Raw genomic sequence first — 23,755 nt, forward strand, 5'->3', positions numbered from 1 at the left:
AGCAAGCTAGGTAACCATATACAGTAAAGCTACAAAATGATATAGCGTTAGTTAACTTACTTGTCCGAGGTTAGTAGTTGGACGAAGGACAGTTAGTACTGATCCAGAATTTAATTTCAGCAAGGCCAGTTTTGTATTAGCTTCAATTGAAGAAACAGTCGTGGCTGAAGTGTTTGGCGCAGGCATACAAAACAAATGCGCCTACAACAGAAGTTGTGTAGGCGCATTTCCAGAGAAAATAAAATTAAGACACTGGGTCTTCAGAGGCTCGGATGAAGTAACTGTAAAAAGATTTTTGTTTTCCTTTGTACATCCAAACTGAGCAAATGTAATGCTTTGTTCGTTTGCAAGCCATGATGTCTCTCGAGGATAAAAACACTTGCACGGTCGTAGCTGTGGAGGGCCGTAGCAGTCGAGTCAGGTGGCTGAGCGGTGAGGGAATCGGGCTAGTAATCCGAACGTTGCCAGTTCGATTCCCGGTCATGCCAACTGACGTTGTGTCCTTGGGCACCCTTGGGCACCCTACTTGCCTCGGGGGAATGTCCCTGTACTTACTGTAAATCGCTCTGGATAAGAGCATCTGCTAAATGTAATGTAATGTAGCTCGGTTTCTTATGGGCGGGCCAGATTCTCTGGGCGGGCAAAGCAGAGAGAGGGGAGGTAACCTTCCTCCTTGTGACGTCACAAAGAGGAGATTTTCAAACAGAGCAATTGAGCCTTCATTTTCTCAAAGGCGGAGAAGAACACCCAGGGCTTGGTTTACACCTATCGAAATTTCTAGCCACTGGGGGACCAAAGGCAGGCTAGGGGAACTCATATTAATGTTAAATAACCTCCTAAAGTGAAGTTTTCATGTCATGTCACCTTTAAAGTAGGCTACACACGTTCCGCATTCTGACACCTCTGCATGGGTTGTACCATGTGAGGGAGTTCTCCCCTCCCAAATAGAGTTGGTTGGGTCCATAGCCCGTCTTTTCCAAAAAGTTTCCCAGATCGGCTACCGATAGCTAGGACGGGCAGCCCTACCGTAACGATACGCGTCAGGGAGGATGGATGGGAGCAGGGCCGGATTGATGGCATCGCTAGACAAGGTTTTACCAATTGAAAAACGTCTGTTTATTTTACATAAAGCTCCAAAAACTATTTTGCGGTCAAATAATGGAGAGAAAAAAAATCATTAACTGTAGAAGTCCCTATCTTGCATCACATCAAACCCATACGTCCTAGGTTAGGGCAAAGCTCCTAATGTTTACAACGTCTGGCTCCGTGCCTGATTAACACTCGGATCGTTAAGCAGTCTCGAAAATTGTATCAGTATAAAAAATAATACGATCCCTTTCTGTAATCATGATACCCCCCAGAAAAGTTCACTGCACCCCCAGTCAAAGCAGGCTGCATCCGGCCCTGTTTGGTATACAAAAAAAAGGGCCGGTCTTGGGCCTGAAACTCCCGGGCTGAAAAGTGGCCCCACTCCGGCCCTGGGACCAGGCTAGGTGTGGGGTGTGCTTGCGTCGGTTGCAGATGGGTCCGTTTTTTAACTGACATGTTTACAACTGATATACAGCGACGCACCACACAAACTTGAGTTTAAATACATTATTTAATGTGACATTTCGTACTGTACATGCAAGTCTTAGCTAAATGACTTAAATGTATGATGCGGGCATGCAGCGCTTTTCGAACAGTCCTCCTACACCACGACACGATACTTGCTGAGTATAACAGCGCAACAGCGCAAACACAGGCAAGGATACAGTAGCTAACAACGCTAATGCTAAATAAGTATTTACCTGCTAGGCTCCATGAGAAGGGCTTGTGAGACTGCTCAACAAAAGAACGAAGGGAAACCCACTGGTTTGACAGATTAAGACATGTTCGTAGGAACCTAGCGAAAAATATCCTACATTTTCCTAGACTTTTAGCTAGGTTTATAGGTACCTAGCGAAAAATAGCCTCAACTTTCCAAGACTTTTAGCCACGGTACTAATGCTGAGGGCTCGCTAATATCGCTGTCTTACTAGGATGTCTTATCTATGCGTCGTTGCTAACGTGTGCTGACGTTGTGCACACCCAATACATTCCAAATGTGTAGGGCCCCGTTCGTCGTAAGGGTTGAAGCTAAGTTAATCAATTGTCCCTTTAGCCCGTTAACATTAGCGAGATGAGTGAGAACAGCAAATATCGGTTCGTCAACGGCTGATCCTCATCCAAATCATGTGGTTAATTTCAATCAGGCTAAACTTATCAGGGAAATTGCACGTGCACGCCCTACTTCAAAAGGCAGGAAAGGTCGATCACCAAAACCGTGATTTTCTAACGGTATGATGGCGGAAAAGACGAAAGAGAGAGCGGTGATAGGCTATTCTCGCCATCCGAGCAAACTATTATAATGAGTCTCTAAGAAGACAATAAGCATATTATCATGGCCAAGTCAAACACCGCCACCGCCCACAGTGAAACATATAAAAAGCACAGGCACAACAGATAAGACAAGACATTTCCTAAAACATAGCGTTACATATTCACATACATCAGCATAAGCTCATAATAAAGCATAAAGCTTGCTTCGGCGTGTGATATTTGCAATGTATGGCCCGAGAAGGTCTTGCAAATAAATGAGTCCTTGTCGGCTGAATCGATATCGCTCAAACAAGAACTCATCCGTGTGAAATAAAGGATCTTGGCAATCGCGAAGAACTCTATTGGTATGGAAAGCTAATCGAACTAAAATATAGCTCCTTGGTCAACTGGGTCTCTAAAAAAGGGAGCTGCCATGTTATTTTCCGGGGGTGTGGCAAGCTTATCCAGCTACACTTACGTTAGCCTGCTCTGGAGCAGGTTAGTCCTAATTGATATGTTACTATGGTGATTTATCGAAAGTTGCTTCCGCGAACCAAAAAGAGGGGCGTTTTTTATCTTAGCCTGAAAATTAGCTCGCTAAACTACGGTGGCCGAGAGGGGCAAACCAACATTACAACATCTGAAACACTTTTACAAAGCTTGAGACAAATTTACATTTTGGAAAACATTTTTACATATCATAAAACAAAATTACATTACCAAAACACATTACCAAGTCCCGAAACAAATTTACATTTCAGAAAACAAATTAACTAGACGCGAAACACTTTTACAAGTCCCAAAACAAATTTACAAGTGGCGAAACAAATTTACAAACGACATTAGCCGGAAAGGGAATGTACCAATTCCAAAGTTGACGCGGAAGTGATAACGGAAGCGCTCAGTTTGAGTTGATGGCGGTTGATGGAGTTCATGGTGACCCAAAATGGACAGCGATACACTGGTGTTTTGCCCGTTTTGTGGCAAACATATGAGCCAATTAACTAGATTTTGTTTTTCGTGTGGTCGGTCTTTGGAGTTTTTAAATGGCGCAGACCAGAGTGAAGGACCAGATGTGTTGCAGCAGTGCATACCATATTTTAATGAGGGACACTCGTACGCTGCAATCGTGGACATGATGTCATGTTTACACGGTGTGCACATCAGCTTGAGGTCTCTGAAAAGCAAACTGAATGATGCTGGGTTATATCGCAGAAAGGATTTCTCCTCTACAAACGTCATAATTAGGGCAATACGACTGGAACTTCGTGGACCTGGACAGCTGTTTGGCTACCGCATGATGTGGCAGGTGCTCAAACAAAAGTACAATCTGCGAGTGAAGAGGGATCATGTAATGAATTTGCTCCGGGAGCTCAATCCTCGAGGGTGCGAGAGGAGAGCACGCAGAAGGTTTATAAGGAGAACCTACCACTCCATGGGACCGAACTATATTTGGCACGCGGATGGTTATGATAAACTCAAGCCATTCGGTTTGGCTCTTTCAGGGTGTATCGATGGATTTTCGCGTAAAGTACTGTGGCTTGTATGTGGATCAACAAATAATGATCCAACTGTGATCGCTCACTATTTCCTGTCATGTGTGCGAAACCTCGGTGTCATCCCCATGAGACTGAGGACTGATTGCGGCACGGAAAACGGGACCATGGCCGCAATTCAGTGCACCCTACGCCACCACCACAATGACTACTACTCTGGAGCGTCCAGCCACATGTATGGCTCATCCACAAGCAACCAGAGGATTGAGTCATGGTGGTCCATATTCAGAAAGGGAAGGTAAGTGGCCTTCATAAAGTCATTTAATTATGTGTAACCTTCATTCATTCAAACGTCTATGCTTAAAACTTTAACTTTTTTAATTATTTATCGATTTCTATAGGGCTCAGTTCTGGATGGAGCTATTTGCAGACCTTACAGATGCCGGATACTTCAACGGGAGTCACGAGCATCAGTGTCTACTGAGATATTGCTTTGGTGATGTTCTTCAGAAGGACTTGGATGAGTGTGTGAGACTGTGGAACAGTCACAGGATTCGCCCCTCCAGAACAGCATCATGTCCAGGAGGATTGCCCAATGAGCTCTACTACTTACCACACAGGTAATACTTTGGTGATAGATGGTATTTGTTTTGCTTTTATCTTAAATTTAAATACTTTTAATTATATCTTCTGTTTAACATAGGTTTGGCTCCAGAGACTGTGGATTTCAAATTGAGCAGACTGAACTGGATGCCTTTCCTGAGGCTCACCTGACAAGAGCTCCATGTGGGGACCCAAACATTCAGGAGTACTTGGACTTAGCCATGGAGCACAATCATTTACAGAAGCCAGAGTACTGGCAGTCTTCAACTGAACTGTATCTGAGATTAAAAGAAATTGCTCAGCTATGAATTGATTGATTGGGAGATTTATTGTAACGGTGGTGGAACATGTACACAAAGTGTCTTAATGTGTCATCCACAGCTTCAATATTTCAAAGTGGGAATAAAAATAATGGGTCATGGATCACAATCTAAAACAATTGTCAAAATGCTAACTGAGAATGCTCACATACCCTTACATTATAAAAGCCTCCTTAACAAATGCAACTATAACAGCAACAAAGAAACAACATTTTTAGAGTCAGAGCTCTAGGGGTTTCCAGTCATAGGGCTTATAGACAGCCAAATCCTGGACTATTTTGAATTCCAAAGTCCATTTGTGATTTAAACACACTATATGTGTCCAGGAGTGGTAATTTCAACAAGTTTGAACATGTATTTGCCATTGGGAATGGGGAGTCATCCAGGAACTCTATTTGTGGCAATGGTTGCAAGCCAGATGGGGGAAGTGATGTCAGCCCAGTTGCAAACATCAAAACGTCCTCCACAGACACAGCAGCCGCGCCTTCTGCAAAGAAATAAATGTTCAGATATACCATGGTAATGTGGTTTTCCAATTAGTTACAAAAAACCTTACAAACCTTCACAGTCAAGGAGATAGTCTGCCCAGTAGGCCACAGTTTGACTTTCTTTTAGTCTCCTATTACTCCCTGAAGGGCTGAGGTCAGGTTTGAAGAGTTTTTCGAGCTCAAAGCCAGTGAGTCGCTTTTCAAAGTGGCACAGGACAGGGGTCAGCAAAGTAGGGTGTTGCTGTAGTGTAGTCAGAAACTGAAGGGCTGAAAGACCATCTTTGAATCTACAAAGTGAACACAAACACTGTTTCACTGCTGTGTAGTGCCAACTGCATTTAAATTATATAAAGAAAACTTTTTGAGGTTCTCTTCACGACAATTACTATCCACCTAAAAAAAACATTTGGGGAAAATGGTTGTGTGATAACATTCTTTTGATTTGCACATGGAAAGGTGTTACAAACTGCAAAAAAAAATCACACGGAGGAATGACACAGAGGGCAGGTTGGCAAGGAATGGAGAGACAGACATCACATAGTGTATTACAACTGAAAGCCTAAGGCAAAACATTTGTCACAGTGGCTAACTAATAACAGATACACATGCCATGAAGCATTTTAAACAAAAATGTCATACATAAACATAAAAAAGAAAATCACCATCATAATTCAAAATATTATCTTACCTGTCAATTACAGATGAGTTGCGGTCAATAATATACCACTGGAGGTAGTCTGCCACAATTTCTTTCTTTTCTTCCACAGCAGCCACATGTCTCAGACAGCCTGCTGTCTGTAACATTGTGCTGTGTCTCATGATACATTCTTGCAGAGCATCCAATGAAGCAGCATTCTCAATCTTAAAGACAAAGAGGCATAAACACCCCAGTAAATAACTATGTACTATCCTTGCCCATTTTTATTCTGTGACATACATAGCATGCAGTAACCCTACCCTATCAAAAACTAATACATTCTGCAAATTCTGTGTATGCAATATAGGAAGTAAACATTGTCTTAAAACAGTGCAGGAACTATGTCAAACTCTGTCCTACAACATTGTAGATTTATGCTATTCTCACCTCTCGCAAAGCTTTCCCTATTTCTTCATCAGTTATTAAATTAACTGTTGATTTGAATGAAGGCTGGCCGGCAAGATAATGTACAAGATCTTCTGACAGGAAATGGGGTCCTGGACCTCCATGTACAACTGACACTGCGATCATCTTTCCTGCCATGAAGTATTCATCCTCCCTAACAGCTATGAATGAATTCATATTGCAAAATGAAAACATACAATACATTATATACTTTAAGATATTGAGGAAAAAAGCATATGCTGTGTCATCTATTTGTTTAATGATCATTAACCAACCATTAGTATAGCACACTTCTAACCCCATACATACCATTTGCATTGTAGACCAAGAACCGATGTCCTTCTGGTCCATCAAAAATGGGCCGGTCTTTCAGGTGTTTCATTAGCAGAGATAAAAATTCTCGTCTTGGACCACCAGTGTCAATTCCCTCCTCAAAAATACCAGCATCATCAGTAAATCTGACCAGCATGTCACAGGTTTCAGAATATGTTGTACGCTTGAAACCTCTGACGGCTCCATCCCAAACATTAGCCCTTGAGATGTTGAACCTGCTGACTCTTGTGATCAATAGGAAGTGCCAGGTTTGCTACAATGTCAGGTAGTGTAATGTCCATCTCCTCCCTGTAATGACAAAAAGTGATTTAATTAATGGATATCCCAGACAGTGCACACTTTCACAACAGTTATTTAAATACCGGAATGCCACACTCAAAAGCTAATTTTACACTGCCGTGTGTTGGAAATTCTCCACATTGACTGCAACCAGCTCCTCATCCTCTTCCTCAACACCTGGTGCATACAGGTCCGTGTATTTACTGTTGGGAAATTACAATTTCCATGTTAAAACATCTTACAAACACAAATTTCTTCCCCATGAATTAAATTGAAAGTATGTGAGTCACTATCCTTTTTTTAATTTATTTTTTACCTGTAGCAAGTCTTGTCTGGATTTGTTTCAGATGGATCCATATCCTCAGCATCAGATATTACTATCTGAAAAACAAATTAAAATGTCTGAAGCATTTACATTACATTTAGCAGACGCTTTTGTCCAAAGCGACGTACAAGGGAGAAACAACAACTCTAAGAAACGTCAGGCTGCCACAGTCTGCCCTATTACCTGTCCAGGCCGAATTGTTGCTGAATGTCCCGGTGCATCTCTAAAACATGATACAAATAATACAATTACTACATTAATTATTACTGTTCTTCAGGCCTACAATAGTCATGTAAGAATGTAAACGAATACAGGCAAGATTCCTATTGTTTGATTACCACTAGAAAGGATAAAAAATGTTGACTGTGACAAAGGCTAGATGTCAAAATGTACCTACCTTTCATCTTTAGGTTTGAGTTTGGGAGTACTTCGGTTTTGTGGTTCAAAAACCTGAGAGGAAACGCATTAATTTATCAACAATTTGTAATAGCTTCGATAACTGTTCCCTTACCCCATACAGTATATATATAAAATGGTGAAAGGTTGTCAGTATTGTCATAGATAAATCAATACATGCATTCATAAATAAATAAGTATTAAAATAAATAAATAATTGGTGTACCACTGTGTCAGCTCGATTGAATTCAGCTGTGCTCCTTGATGCGATGACAATTTCAGAATCAGAGTCTGAAGTATTATCCGTTGCTGTAAAAACAAACAAACAGATCATGTAGATAATGCAGATGCATCCTTCAGTAGAGTATCTAAAATATGTAAAAATGTTGAATCCTGAGATCCACTAACCTCCTCCTTTAAAATGTGTTTCTAGGCAAATGAAAAATGTGATCCTGCAATATGGCCTTCCTAGTTCCTTTTTATATTCTGCCAATTTGAATGGCCTTTCTGATCCAGGCACATGGACCACCTCTGAGCAGTCTGGATACAAAAGGATGTACGGTCCTTCTGGCATGTCCTTGTTAAATGTTTTCATTTTCTGGACAGCTTGTTTCAGTACATCAGGTGCTGCTACCTCTGGGTCTACAAATAACGGGAGCGTTTTCCCTCTTAGAGGTTTTAAATCAGTTCCATTTGGCACCATCAATCCAATGTTTATCTAATAAAATGACAAAGATGTATTAAACATAGGTAAAATAAAAGAATATACATACATCTGTGTTTCCCATTAATTATGGGAGAATGTGTTGTCCCTCCATGGTCTAATTGGTGCCACCACAGATTCATAGTGAGCCGAACATGTCAATAAGCTGCACTCTCCAATTCGATACAGTGTTTGCCCAATTGCTTTAGCAAAGCATCTCGCCCTGCACGAGAGCTTCTGTTATTCTGCCTAAATCTACGCAAAGATACCCTCTTCAAAGATGTTAGTTTTTCTTTTTAACTTAATTCAATCTGTACAATAAATCTACTATGATACAGATCCATTTAAGAGTCACCTCGAGTCAGACAGTCGAGTTATAAGCTAACAGTCAGTACAATTTACCTGGACGTGTTTTCGTTCTTTAGCCCGATGTCTTCCTCTCGGCCCGTAGTTAAAAGACTGACGCTCTTTGGACTTTGCACTTCTGTACTCCATGAACTGTTTGTATGATGTGCAAGGTTTTTCTGCTGAAATTAGCAAAGCTCAGTTTCAAAATAGAAAGTTAACGGCCGCTAACCAAAAGCGCTATTCACTTTCATTCAGGTAGCGAGCGTTATGCTGCACTTACTTTGTTTAGCATTATCCGGCTGTTGAGATGTCCCCTGTGTGTTTGGTCCTTCTGTCTGGTCTGCGCCATTTAAAAACTCCAAAGACCGACCACACGAAAAACAAAATCTAGTTAATTGGCTCATATGTTTGCCACAAAACGGGCAAAACACCACTCTATCGCTGTCCATTTTGGGTCACCATGAACTCCATCAACCGCCATCAACTCAAATTGAGCGCTTCCGTTATCACTTCCGCGTCAACTTTGGAATTGGTACATTCCCTTTCCGGCTAATGTCGTTTGTAAATTTGTTTCGCCACTTGTAAATTTGTTTCGGGACTTGTAAAAGTGTTTCGCGTCTAGTTAATTTGTTTTCTGAAATGTAAATTTGTTTCGGGACTTGGTAATGTGTTTTGGTAATGTAATTTTGTTTTATGATATGTAAAAATGTTTTCCAAAATGTAAATTTGTCTCAAGCTTTGTAAAAGTGTTTCAGATTTTGTAATGTTGGTTTGCCCCTCTCGGCCACCGTACTAAACCGCTTACAGTGCGTTCACACTGCAGCGACGCGAATCGCTTGCCATCGCTCGCCTTCCCACAGTTCACCACGCTCGGGGGCGTTTCAAACTGATTAATGTAGAATAGACATAGACATTCCTCCGCGTACCACTAGAAGATGGCACGCACACCATAGTTTGAGAACCACTGCTCTAGTACATTCATGCAAATGATTATGTAGCCAACAATTGTTTGCTGATTCCTACATTATCAATTGTCATGTTGATCAAAATGTGTTGTATTGGTTCTCTGTTAAATAGTCTTACCCCCACAAACATCTAGACATTTAGTTCATTACATATGTCATTACATGCACAAGGGTTTATCCAGTCATGTCATAACTGTAATAACCTGCCTAATAATCATACAGCGCTGACAGTTCTTCCCAAGGAGCGTTTGCTATGTTTACATTAAAATTCGATTTTTTACTTCAATTCTAATGTAATCTGCAAACCAGGTGTAATCCCCCCAAAGAGCAGTGCCTTAACGTCCTAATGCTCTTGTGACTGAATGGGCACTAAATCCTACACACACTCCAAAATGTTGTGGACAACCTTCCAAAAAGACTGACATTTATTGCCTGTACCTCATATAGGTGTGATGGTCAGGTGTCCTAATAATTTTGTCTGTATAATGTACTTATTGCCCCCTTACACTTTAACAGCCCCCTCAGTCACTATATCCTGTGCCTGGAAACTGTGAGAAAAAAGTAATGATCCCATTTACATTTCCGTAATTGTTGTTTGTTTTTTTAAGGTGTAAAAATAAATAGTTACACTCCTTGTTACCCCAAAAAGTAGTGGAATTAGAGTAATGTGTTAATTTATAACTGTTTGCTCCCTTATAGGTGCTGATGTTGAGAATGATCTCCACACGTTCTCATCACTGCAAACCAGTAGGGGTTACCTTGGCCCCCAGCCGAGATGTCCAGGTGGACTGTAAATTCTTTCTCACTGCCATCCGCCTAGCCTCCCTCAACCAGATACTGGACCCTGGGTCTACCTGCTACTGAGAGAGATGCTGCTACAAAGGTTCTGCCAGGTGGCTAATGCTGTGTCCAACTGCTCCATTGAGGGGCCCAAAGTGACACAGACTGCTTTAGATGACCTCAACAAACCAACTAACAGCCTACATGATAACAGCCTACTGAAACAACCATCAGTGGAATGACTTGACAATTTCAATTTTATCTTCACCTTTCCAGTGAAGATATGCCATTTTGGTTTCAAGGTACCCATCAAATACAAAAACAACTTCCCCCTACTGGTTTATTTTACATTCTGTGACATTTTATTAACTTGTTATTATTTTGTAGGAGGAGGTACATTTCACTTCAAGACTTGGAATATATTCCACAATACAAGGGAACTTACGAACTTTTTCACGTCAGAATCAGGTATATGTTGTTGTCTATACTACACACACACACACACCAAACCCATTTGCACACATACATTTACACACACTCTAACCCACCAACAGGGCTATGTTTGGAAGTACACTGGAGTATCACTTTAAATGCACACATAACTACACATGCATATGTCCCCCACACTCACTCTCTTACCGTACTTCCGTGGATGTACGCACACACACTCCCTCCTTCATACAGGCAACCCACTAGTGTGCGCACACACTGTCACACGCACAAAATTAATTTAGTTACATCCAGTATATACACTATGCACATGCCTTTGCACATGTACTTCTTAATTATAACACATTTGTTTGTCTTTTTTCCACAGAAGCAACTTGTATAAAGGAGTTAGCTGCCCTCTGCCAGACATCTCCACTCTGAAAGTTCAGGAGGCGTACCATAGACTTAGTGCAGCCGAAGCTCCCATGATCACAGCAATGGCTCTCTCCAGTGATGTACCTCTGGTTGAGTCCATGTTTGGTCCGGTGCAGGAGGGAAGTGTGCCGTCCTGCCAGCTACCAGTAAGGACAGTCCCCAGTACCCGTCTACACACAGATGCCCCTTCTCCCCCACAGCTGCCACTCTCGTATTACAGACTGGGACCGTCTACCTGTGCATTTGTTTTTTCTGAACATCAGCACCATCATCTGGCATCCCTTGCGACATCTTTGGAGACAGCACACAAAATTGAAAACAGCACACGAGAGCAGAGTTCCTGCATTGAGTGGCATCAACTAAGGAGGTGCCGCATCACCTCTACCAAATTCGAAGAGGTTTGCCACACCAGGGGGGAAAGCTATGCTGAAAACCTTGAAAAAAGGAAAAAAAAGAGAAAAAATAATTTGGCCAGCAAAACATTGAGCATGGACAGGGAGTCAGGTGGCTGAGCGGTTAGAGAATAGGGCTAGTAATCAGAAGGTCACTGGTTCGATTCCCGGCCGTGCGAAAATGACGTTGTGTCCTTGGGCAAGGCACTTCACCCTGCCTGCCTCAGGGGAAATGTCCCTGTACTTACTGTAAGTCGCTCTGGATAAGGCTGTCTGCTAAATGACTAAATGTAAATGTCAGGAGTTTTGGTACAGAATACAAATACTGCAATCAAACACACTCACTAGTTACGTTACTTAGTTACTTGCTGTAGAGAGTAAGGCGTTAAGTTAATTTTGCGTTACATTAAGAAAAGTATTTTATTTCTAAGACAATTCACCTTGGTCACTCTTATGCACAGAAGGCACATTTAATGGGTTGACCTCAGCAATAGCACATATTGTACTGAATATTCAGTCACTTGCATATAACACGATCAATCCTCATTATACAGCAAGACCGATCAACAGTGGCGTAAATCTGCAATCAACTTTGGGGGGGACAATTATATGACATTTTCTCAAGAGCAATTCCTGAGGGGGGCACCAAAATTACTGTTGTAACACAGCACATTAAGCAAGCGCCATTGTGTCCATAATCAGCAAAGCGCTTTCATTGCGTATTATTAATATTATTGAAATTACATAGTTATGTTTACACTGATTTATTGGGGGGGGACAAATCATTTTTTTTCCAGGATGGGGGGGGGGGGGGGGGGTATGGAGGACCAAACCTGCCCAAATTAAAAATAAATAAATAAATAAATGTATAAATAAATGTATTTATACATAAAAAAATGTAAATATATAAAAATAAATGTATGAAAACATCTTAATTACGTATTTATTTATTTACATGGCCATTTATTTCTGTATTTATTTATTTTTGTATTTATTTATTTTTGTATTTATTTATTTCTGTGTACATTTATTTCTGTATTTATTTATTTCTGTGTACATTTATTTCTGTATTTCCTTGTCCTTATCCTAATGAGGTAAGCTGTCAATCAATGTATGTCACGGTGTCACCTTAACCCCATTGGTTGATCGGTATCAGAGTGCGAAGATGGACTTTCCATGCCTGGGGTTGCTATGACTACCTTAGTAAACAAAAGACTGCACACACGCAATAGATAGCGAGATATGAGAGTTTTGGCTAGCTAACCTTGCTAAAAAAAGTGCTAGTCAAGATGTTTAACTTTTTCGCGTTGAGGCTCTGGATACCAATTTGTACCATTTAGCTGCCTGCAGAGTCATAAAGAGAAAGAGTTGCGTCAATTGCCTTTACGTTCATGGTACTGTACTGTAGGCTAGTTAGAACTAGAGCGAGCTAGCATCAGTTTCAAACACAGCAGCATCGTCGTTGAGGAACAGTTGTACTGTACTGTATGATGGAGTTGTGCCAAGGTAAGAATGTGGAAGTTCTTGGCTCATTTTCTGGCATCTAGTACATTTAACATTTCAGTATCTTAAAGTGCCAAGATTTTTTGATGCTAGCTAGACATGTAGAAGCCAGAACGTAGCAAAAACAATGTTCTACGAAGTGAGTGATGACCTGTTTATGTAATGATCAGTGTAGCTAGCTAATTTAGTGCACTATTTATATTTATTGAGAAACTAATGCCTACAAACAAGTTTGTGTGAGAGGAAAGCTGTATTTAAGTATTAATCCGTAACTGTGGTCGCTTATTTGCACCATAGTCTGGGGGTTGGTACAGTAAGAAATTGGTTGATATTATACAGTGTCAAGGAACCATCAAAGAACATAGTACAACATGGTTAATCTATTCATAAAGTGAATGTTTACTAAGCAAACTATGAGTTAGAGACCATTGTAACATTCAGTCCATCATGTGATTATCATTACAGCTTACTGTCTGTTTATGTGTGTGTGTCTATGGCCCTTGCAGTCTGGCATTGCTACTGATGTTGATGTGAGCTGAAAAGGAGGCCCAGTGCCTTGGAGGTGGATGTCAGACCACTGGACGAAGGAGCGCTGGATGGGAGACCACTAGTTGAAGGAGCGCTGGATGGGAGACCATTGGATGAGAGATTTCTGGATGAGGGAAAATGTGATGGAGTGGGCTGTTTTATATTTAAACCACAGTATTTTTGTCATTACTATGCTTTTAATTGTGGTCGTTATTGAGTTATATTGAGTTTGCTCCTGTTGACTTTAGCAAACCACCTCTTTCTCCTCTCACTATCAGCTGGGAAGCCGTAGCCTACATCACGACTCCCTATTTGGAGCATGCAATACATCCCCATGCATCACACCCAACCATTATGAAATCCAAGATGCTAGGTGCAAGACCAAGACAGCGCGGTGTAGACAAAAGCGTTACCTTTATTGTGTCACCCTTTACACTCTTTTCATAGCAGAGACTAAAATAACATGTGTACATATTTGAATAGTCATGTTGACTATCATGTAGTTGTACTGTAGCCTTTAAAAACCAAGTCCTTGAGGTTTAATCATTGTGCACTACACATGCATAAAATGATACTATATAGTAGGGAAAGATTAAATAAAGATGCAGAACAAACTACTTGTTTCCAAGTTACATTTAATGACAACACATGAAGGGTATGAAGAGATTCTTGAAGACATTCTTAAATTGGAATACAGCTCCTATTGCATCGGTTGATTTTCCAAATCCTGTTGATAATGACATGTGCAGCACGCTCCCTTACAAATGCACTGCTTGAACTATGAGTATCGGTGTACCTCAGTAAATTAGAATATTGTGGAAAAGTTTGTTTATTTTGATTAGTAAATTCAAAAGTTGAATATATTATACAGATGCATTACACACACAGTGAAATACTTCAAGCGTTCATTTTAATTTTGATGATTCTGACTTTCATCTAATGAAATCCCAAAATTCAGTATCTCAGAAAATTAGAATATTACACAAGACCAATAAACCTAAGGATTTTTAATACAGAAATGTCAGCCGACTGGAAAGTATGTTCATATAGGCATTCAATACTTGGTCTGGGTTCCTTTTGCATGAATAATTGCATCAATATGGCATGGAGGCGATCAGCCTGTGGCACTGCTGATGTGTTATGGAAGCCCAGGTTGCTTTGATAGCGGCCTTCAGCTCGTCTGCACTGTTGGTCTGGTGTCTCTCATCTTCCTCTTGACAATACTCATAGAGTCTATGGGTTCAGGTCAGGCAAGTTTGCTGACAGATCAAGTGATACTATGGTCATTAAACCAGGTTCTGTTACTTCTGGCAGTGTGGGCAGGTGCCAAGTCGTGCTGGAAAATGAAATCAGCATCTCCATAAAGCTTGTCAATGGAAGGAAGCATGAAGTGCTCTAAAATGTCCTGGTAGACGGCTGCATTGACTTTGGACTTGATAAAACTGTGGACCTACCAGCAGATTACATGGCTCTGCAAATCATCACTTGGAAACTTCAAACTGGACTTCAAGCAACTTGGATTCTGTGCCTCTCCACTGTTCCTCCAAACTCTGGGACTTTTATTTCCAAGTGAAATGCAACATTTACTTTAATCTGAAAAGAGGATCTTGGACCACTGAGCAAGTCCTTTTCCTTTTCTCCTTCGCCTGGTTAAGACGCTTCTGACGTTGTCTCTGGTTCAGGAGTGGCTTGACACGAGGAATGCGACAGTTGTAGCCCATGTCCTGGATACATCTGTGCGTGGTGGCTTTTGATGCACTGACTCCAGCCTCAGTCCACTCCTTGTGAATTTCCCCCAAATTCTTGAATGACCGTTGCTTCACAATCCTCTCAAGGCTGCAGTTATCCCTGTTGCTTGTGCACCTTTTTCTACCACAATTTTCCCTTCCACTCAACTTTCTATTAATATGCTTGGATACAGCACTTTGGGAACAGCCAGCGTCTTTAGCAATGACCTTTAGTGGCTTACCCTCCTTGTGGAGGGTGTCAATGATTGTCTTCAGGACAGCAGTCTTCCCCATGACTGTGTAGCCTACTGAACCAGACTTAGAGACCATTTAAAGGCTTAGGAAACCGTTACAGGAGATAATCAGCTGATTAGAGTAGGACATCATGAGTCTACAATATTTAACTTTTTCAGTCAAATGTTCTAGGATACTGAAATTTGGGTTTTCATTAGCTGTAAGCCATAATCATCCAAATTAAAAGAAATAAACACTTCAAATGTTTCACTCTGTGTGTAATGCCTCTGTATAATATATGAGTTTCACCTTTTTCCATGATATTCTAATTTACTGAAAATAACCTGTGTCGGTCTAACTGCAGAGTATAGTAGTATAACCATGCTTATAAACTAGACCGCACCATTTCAATGATATGCAATCTACATAATGTATTTGTGACCTGCTAGGGAAGTTACCCGGCTACTTATGTAATGTTACAACACTGGATTAAAATCAAAATGATTAGAGCTACGTCTAAATTCATTTACACAAGTTTCTTAGTTTGACCCGTCTGACACACTCGTCGACACGAGTGTGGATTGCTATGGCATAATGCTTGTCTGAACGTCCTGCCCCGATCCCGCCCTGATCCCGCCCCAATCCCGCCCCCTAATTAGCTTAAGGATGAAGAAATACAGAAATAAATGTACACAGAAATAAATAAATACAGAAATAAATACAGACAGAAATAAATCTATCAATAAATATATTGCATACATAGAAATAATTTTACAATTAATTTACTATAGTCTTTTATTTTCTACGTAATTTATTTCTGTCTGTATTTATTTCTGTATTTATTTATTTCTGTGTACATTTATTTCTGTATTTCTTCATCCTTAAGCTAATTAGGGGGCGGGATTGGGGCGGGATCAGGGCGGGATCGGGGCAGGACGTTCAGACAAGCATTATGCCATAGCAATCCAGCCCAGATACATTAGAGAAGTAAAGTCACAGTAAACATGTCTAGACGGGTAAAAGGAGCTACTAAAGGCAGTTGATCAGACTATTGATATCTGGTCAGATGATGTTTTGAAGTGTAGCCTATATTTTGAAGTGTAGCCTACTTATCTCTGCAGGCAGCTAAATGGTACAAATTGGTATCCAGAGCCTCAACGCGAAAAAGTTAAACATCTTGACTAGCACTTTTTTTAGCAAGGTTAGCTAGCCAAAACTCTCATATCTCGCTATCTATTGCTGTGTGCAGTCTTTTGTTTACTAAGGTAGTCATAGCAACCCCAGGCATGGAAAGTCCATCTTCGCACTCTGATACCAATCAACCAATGGGGTTAAGGTGACACCGTGACATACATTGATTGACAGCTTACCTCATTAGCTTAAGGACAAGGAAATACAGAAATAAATGTACACAGAAATAAATAAATACAAAAATAAATAAATACAGAAATAAATGGCCATGTAAATAAATAAATACGTAATTAAGATGTTTTCATACATTTATTTTTATATATTTACATTTTTTATGTATAAATACATTTATTTATTTTTAATTTTGGCAGGTTTGGTCCTCCATAGGGGGGGGGGGGGGTCGTGTCCCCCCTGGGATTTCTGCCTATGCGGATCAAGGTAATAATCCACCATAATGAAAAGCAATATTTGCATGAAGTTCTTGAATCAAGAAACTCCGTAATTTTGTAAAATGCCAGGCAGAAGTCTAGTAGTTAGCTAGCTCTACAATTTACCGGGGCTAGGTCTAGGAGCAAAACGAAGCTAAGCTGCCAGGTATATGGTAGCAAAATGGTGTTCACTTCACTCATGTACTGAACCAGACTATTTTACTTACTGTAATATAATCCTAAACCTCTGCAACGATACAGCGACGGACCACACAGGCTTAAATACATTATTTAATGTGACACTACGTAGGCCTACTGTACATGCAAGTCTTAAATAACTATTTAGCTGTTCGGCTCCATGACGCCGGGTAAATTGGGCTCGTGAGACTGCTCATCAAAAGAACGAAGGGGAACCCACTTGTCTAGCAGATTCTGACTAGGTACCTAGCGAAAAGTAGCCTCAACTTTCCTTGACTTTTAGCTACATGCTGAGGGCTCGCGACCAAAAGACTAACTTGAGTAACGCCTTACTTTTTTGAACAAGGAACTAATAACAGATTCATTCAATTAAATAAGTAACACATTAAGTTACTCGTTACCTAACAAAAGTAGTCTGACTACTGTAGCGCGTTACACACCCAACACTGCTTGTTGTAAGGTTTACATTTCACATATATAACATTTTAAGGTAAAAAGTATCTTAAAAAGTGTTTAACATTTGTGCATGTAGTTTGAACCTAGGCACCAATTCACAGCTGTAACCTGCTAAACATCTAGTTGAGACATAGATTATGAGAAATACTGTCTTAAAAGATGATAAGAATCGCAAAGTAGCCCTCCGTCATGAGTCTGACAGGCCGGAATGTCCCCCTCCTTGTCTGATTGAATTGCAACTTGACCACACAACCGCCAGGTGGCACATTGGAGCATATTATGGAACAGGGATCACCGTAATAGAGTTGAACAACAGCTCAACCATCACCAGAATTCACCTCCTTAATGTAAAATAGACGGTGTAAACAGGATGCTGATAAACGTATCTATTTAGTTGGCTAGCTGCACATATCTTCAAACTTTGCCAATGCACATACAGACCATTGAGCTCATGACCAGCAGCTTTTTGTAGAGCACTGAAATGATGTGCTGCGTCACATCGTTGCCTGTGTGAATGTACCATTGCACTGACTATTTTCATGGCATGGACTCTACATGTTACAACCAGGGTTCTAAATTAACTTTTTTGATCACCAGCCAATTTCTGATTCTGATTTATGATTGGCTGGTAACTTTAGAAAGTTACCAGCCAATCAGAATTTCCACTAGCCAAATTCTTTCCGGTGAAAATAAGAACAATTATGAGTTTCCCTGAATGCATTTGATCATTTTATTAACATTGTTGGCATGAAAAACACAGAAAATGAAGAAAAATGAAGCACAGAAGTATGATGCAAGGGTATGTGAAATCACCAATACGTAAGGACACGATTTATTGTAGATGGCTAAAACGTCCATTCGCGTCATGAGATGCCCATGCATTTACAGAAATGTCTTGTCCTAAGCAGGCATTAATTAAACTGACCTAATATACTCTTTATTAAGAACAGTGTATTTACATTACACTAGACTGTGTCAGTAAGCAACATAATTTTTCTTATGCGTAGACTACATGCGGCAATCCTTACAAAACATGACAACATTTTCATTGTCAAACACAAGCCATTCCCGACCCGTCGGCCATTTGGCATTACATTTTCTTTTCTTCGTTTCTCTAGTGCTATCAATTCCTCATCCCCTGCCTCGTTCCTCTTCTCGCCCCCAGAAGTTTGTCCTAACCACCGCCGCATTAAGTTAACTTTTTACTTTACTTTACTACTCTAGCTCTTATTACCTCCTATGATCCGCTATGCTTCGTTTTACTTCTTCCTTGTGTTTTCTGGTGGACGCTCCGTTCGTTTCTACGGTTTCTCGCGCCGGTTTCACTTCAACTGCGCGCAGCCAATGGGCGTATAAAACGTTATCACGTAGCATTACGGCACAGTGTTCATGGGAAACTTAGGAAGTACTGCCAGGGGGATAAATGACCGAGAACCATGCCGAGAACAGAGCCTTATGTATCATTCATCTAATGCCTCATGTATCACCCGCCAAAATGAATTTTAACCCGCATTTGGCGGGTTGGCGGGTGTTAATTTAGAACCCTGGTTACAACCCCTCTTTATTGCAATAAATAATGACCATCACCTCCTGGATTTAAATACTCAGCATTATTTGGAACTAATTTCTGTGTTAATGCTCAATCAGGAATCACAATCAAAATGTAACCATTTATTAAAAAATATATTCTGTCTTCTTGTAACTCTGTGTAATTTAAGTCTTTCTGAGGGGTGGATTTATTTGAACAATAAAAATACAAACAGGCCACTTCTATAAGTAACAAGAAACAATCAGCAGTATAGGTGGACTCTGGGATGATTGACTATTAGTTATCAAGTGTTGCAAATATATACAAATACAAGCAGAATTCGATGTAACTAAATATTTCTGACGAGGATACAGTGAGGGGGAGAGAATTAACAGATTTAGTGTCATCTCCCAGTCTAGGAGAGGAGTCAAAGTATAGACCACCTTAATCCCTTCATCTCTCTTCCTCCTCATCCCTCTTTACCTCTGTCTACCTTTAGTCTTTTTGTCTGTCTTTTGTCTCTGGCTGTCTGTGTTTATGTCTATTCAGATTAAAATGAGCTAATGCCTATGTTTATTTGGTGTTCCAGTCGTGTCTAAATTGGTACATTTTTGCACAGATTAAGATGTTAAGCCTTTCAACAACAAAATGTTTTCTCTTGGTGAGTTGGTACTAGGCTTCACATTAAAAGTAAATTATGGGAAAAGTCTAATCAAATGTAATGAGCACACGAAAGACATGTAAAACAGAAAGAAATACACAACAAATCAAAACCATGAGTGTTTGGATAAATCCCCTACACAATTAAATCTGTGGTGGTATGGCAGGTTGTCATGACCTCGGTTTTACAAAGGTTGATAGGCATTAACTTGGTAAGGAACTCCATAACATGAAGTGACCATATACAGTTTTGGATAACAGCTGTTTTACTAACAGGTTATTTCTACATTAAAGACAGTTCAGACAAGGCACTCTTGCAGTCTTTATTAAACAGACATTAATTGCAATGGCGATAGGTTGGACTTTTGTCCTTTCTATTCATGGCGAGAATTCGAACAAAGAACATACCTTGCCAGAACTTTATGGAAAGTTCTTCAAGACTTCACCTTTACAGCAAGAGTAGAAGGTGGAGAATTATGAGAGGAATATTTGTGTAATGTTTGCTACTTTGTTTTAATGTTGTGTTTACTGTAATCTTGATTCTAGTAACTACCAGAGGTGTCAAAAGTATTCACATTCATTACTGAAGTAGAAGTATAGATACTAGGGTTAAAAAATACTTCTGTAGAAGTTGAAGTATCAATTCAAGCTTTTTACTCAAGTAAAAGTATAAAAGTACTGGTTTCAAAACTACTTAAAGTCATTAAGGACAAAAGCTTAGGCACAGGGGTCTATAATGCACGACCCCACCTCCCCCCAAAAAAACATTTTTCCAAAGGCCATAATGACTTGTATTGAAATTTTAATGTTGAAAAATGTGGGCTGCACCAGTTTATGCCCATTGAAAATGAACGCATTTTAGTACAATGCAAATACATTAAAGAACCATATATGTGTAGCCTACTACTAAGCATTAACATGTGTTTCATGGAGCGGAAGATATGATGACTAGTTGCCTATAAGTATTGTAATGCTGCAAAAAGTCAAACTTCAGAGGCATGTTATCAATAGCCTTTATTCAAATTAGACGGCGAGTTTGTGAAAGCCATTAGCTCCTGGTAGCCTACTTGGGTGCGCAGAGCTTGCAGGGCATTTGAAAGGAGTTGTTTTTGCATCCAAACATGTCGACAAATTCTTCCAGGTACGGCCAGGGATATAGAAGGGTTGGCTAATCTTCCTAGCTACCAACCTCCTCGCTGGTGCTTGGTTCGGACATTTTGCTCGAGTTCTCTTGAGTCTCTGCCACGGACATCTTCGTAGGCTACATACGTCTGCTATTTCCTTGCTGGAGTTTGACGTGATTTTGTGTCATGTGTAGGTGATGGATCACGTATAAACCAATAGGGTGTCGGAATCATAGAGTTAATATAACTAGAGGAAGCAACTTTTGTCTTCCAAGATGGCGTCCCCATTCATTTCTATGAAAAGTGCTCAGTGGCGCAGTGAGGCAAGCGAGAGCGCGAAACTGGACCGCGCCATCTTTCCACTTCCGACTCTTCCGGTCTAGCTTTAAACAGTGGCTCTTTTTTTCCCTAGCTCCGAGACCTCGTGCACGCTTGCAACTAGCTGTACACGTCATACTTTGCGACAGCCAGTGGCGAGCATAGATGTATATGGTTGCGAGCGTGCGAGCTAAGGCATTGCAGTGGCAGAATGGGGTACAAGTCTGATAAGAATCAGAGACATGATGCAAACTTTACGTAAATGTATGCTGTCATTGTATAGTATTCCTTTCACTTGGTTGTTAAGGCCGAATTATACTTCTCCGACTCTGTTACAGACGGACGGAGTCGGACAGATTGGTTGAATTTATAGTACTCCGAAGGCTGTGGGTGCTGAAAACAATTCACCACCAGAAGAGTAGGTGGTGCAACGGTTTTTTGTAAGTCGTCGTCGAGTGTTTATTTACCTAGGTTATCGAGAAGTCGGAGCAAATGTACAAATTAGCTGTTTCATCAATAAAATACGCACATTTTCAGCAACTACACTGCCCATTTCACATTTTAATTCAGATGCTGATTTACATGTACTGTTTAGCTGAAATATGAATTGTAAAAACTTACAGCAATGGCGGTCAAAGGATTCTGTTCGTCCTGTTTATCACGGCAACCCCGCCCCTGACGCAAGCGGTTCTTAATACGGACCAATCACAGCCAAGGGGTATCCGTAAAATGACGGACGGACGGACGGATAGTCAGGAAAATCAGGAGGTGCACGTAGAGCTCTCCGAGGGGCTCGGAGAGGGCACGGAGAGGGCGTTCCTTGACGGAGAGGGCGTTCCCTGTCTCCGTCTCCGTATAAACGCAGAAGTATAAATCGGCCTTTAGAAATAGGCTATAGGGTTAAATATAGGGCTATTCTAGATGGAACTCATCACATATGTTGCTTTTTTTCTTGTGATTTGAGTATGATTTCCAACGCATTATATCGGATTAAATAAACTGTTAACATGAACAATTAGCTCCGTCGTTGTTCTCGCCAGGCAAAGAAAGCTCAATAGTTATTTTGGTAACAGAAATCTTCCATAATGCAGACTTACCATAGCTTACTGTCAACTGTATTTTCAAACGAAATGCCACGAAATTCACACTGCCTTCAATTTACATGTCAGTGTAGAAATGTGGCCTGTGTTTTTTATGTTCTACAAAACCAAACGCCTATTATTGGATATAACGTGATCTAACAAGACTTGGAAATAATGTAATAAATAAAAGCTTGAGAAGTGTGTCTAAAATATACTTTATTTAACATTTGCCTTTGAAAGGGGCATATTAACAGAACTAGGCCTATATACAAGACGTTTCCATCAGATATAAGTGGGGGTGAAACAGTCACTGAGGACCTTCATTGTCCCACAAAAGCAGTCTGGCTTGATGACACGATTAAAAAAAAGAATAATGGGTGTGTTTAACAAAAGCTTCTGAAGGCAAGACTAATCATATTTATATCATTTCTTATTGTGGTTATCAGTTAAAGTATTAATCTTCGTCTTTGCTCCAGATAGACATATGCTCACGCTTAACATAATGTAATATTTGCCATCATGTCATGTACGTAAAAACGTTCTTGACAGAAAAATCAAATCTGTTTTAAAATAACGGGAATAAACTATATTAACAACATTTAATGTATGTGTGACAACCATTTGCTAAACTTGCTACAACAGGGCAGGCAACTCAAGCCATTTCTCCCTGTGCTCATTCATTATGGCTCATTCAGCTCCAGGTAAATTGGCTATCGGCCAATGTGAACTTTTGTGCTCGTGCCCTGTTAGTATCCGCGAGCACATTTGCAGGCAACTTTTATTGACGTAAGCAAATAAATGGGGTACTAGTTTAATTGAAAAATTATTTTATGAAAAAGCTAGTAGTATGAGCCAGGTTCGAGAATCGAACACAAATTATTGGGGGAGATAGTTTTGTAAATGTTGACTGGAGTTAATAGAATAAAAACGACCGGAAGAGCCGGAAGTCTAACAAGAAATGCAATACCACCTACATCCACCGGGGCCGTTGCTTCAAGCCGAGGGGCGAGGGGTGGGGTCTTGGTCGGAATGGTATATGTTTAT

General features: G+C 40.4%; 2 protein-coding genes and 1 long non-coding RNA gene across 5 annotated transcripts; 2 read left to right on the forward strand and 1 right to left on the reverse strand.

Annotated features, from left to right (window-relative positions):
- Nucleotides 1-3,188: 3,188 nt before the first annotated feature.
- LOC134011384 (uncharacterized) lies at nucleotides 3,189-4,801 on the forward strand. The gene is made up of 3 exons (XM_062450985.1): nucleotides 3,189-4,134; nucleotides 4,238-4,456; nucleotides 4,540-4,801. The coding sequence occupies exons 1-3, from the start codon at nucleotides 3,287-3,289 to the stop codon at nucleotides 4,745-4,747; spliced, it is 1,275 nt and encodes a 424-aa protein (XP_062306969.1). The 5' UTR covers nucleotides 3,189-3,286; the 3' UTR covers nucleotides 4,748-4,801.
- LOC134011385 (uncharacterized) lies at nucleotides 4,773-9,530 on the reverse strand. 3 transcript variants are annotated; one of them, XM_062450988.1, is made up of 12 exons: nucleotides 9,014-9,530; nucleotides 8,788-8,909; nucleotides 8,091-8,400; nucleotides 7,909-7,991; nucleotides 7,684-7,736; nucleotides 7,470-7,509; nucleotides 7,278-7,342; nucleotides 7,075-7,164; nucleotides 6,659-6,970; nucleotides 5,936-6,108; nucleotides 5,320-5,534; nucleotides 4,773-5,246 (listed from the first exon to the last, which is right to left on the reverse strand). In XM_062450988.1, exons 1-9 carry the CDS (start codon nucleotides 9,180-9,182, stop codon nucleotides 6,877-6,879), a joined length of 1,026 nt encoding a protein of 341 aa, XP_062306972.1. In that variant the 5' UTR covers nucleotides 9,183-9,530; the 3' UTR covers nucleotides 4,773-5,246; nucleotides 5,320-5,534; nucleotides 5,936-6,108; nucleotides 6,659-6,876. The 3 variants fall into 3 exon arrangements, with proteins under 3 accessions (XP_062306972.1, XP_062306970.1, XP_062306971.1); XM_062450986.1 differs by having other exon boundaries at nucleotides 8,788-8,912; XM_062450987.1 differs by lacking the exon at nucleotides 4,773-5,246 and having other exon boundaries at nucleotides 5,286-5,534; nucleotides 8,788-8,912.
- A 3,414-nt stretch (nucleotides 9,531-12,944) lies between these two features.
- On the forward strand, nucleotides 12,945-13,867 carry LOC134011280 (uncharacterized). Its single transcript, XR_009928402.1, has 2 exons — nucleotides 12,945-13,240; nucleotides 13,744-13,867. It is a non-coding gene; the product is annotated as an uncharacterized LOC134011280 (long non-coding RNA).
- The last annotated feature ends 9,888 nt before the right edge of the window (nucleotides 13,868-23,755 follow it).

Source organism: Osmerus eperlanus, chromosome 24 (assembly GCF_963692335.1).
Source record: "Osmerus eperlanus chromosome 24, fOsmEpe2.1, whole genome shotgun sequence".
Lineage (NCBI taxonomy): Eukaryota > Metazoa > Chordata > Actinopteri > Osmeriformes > Osmeridae > Osmerus > Osmerus eperlanus.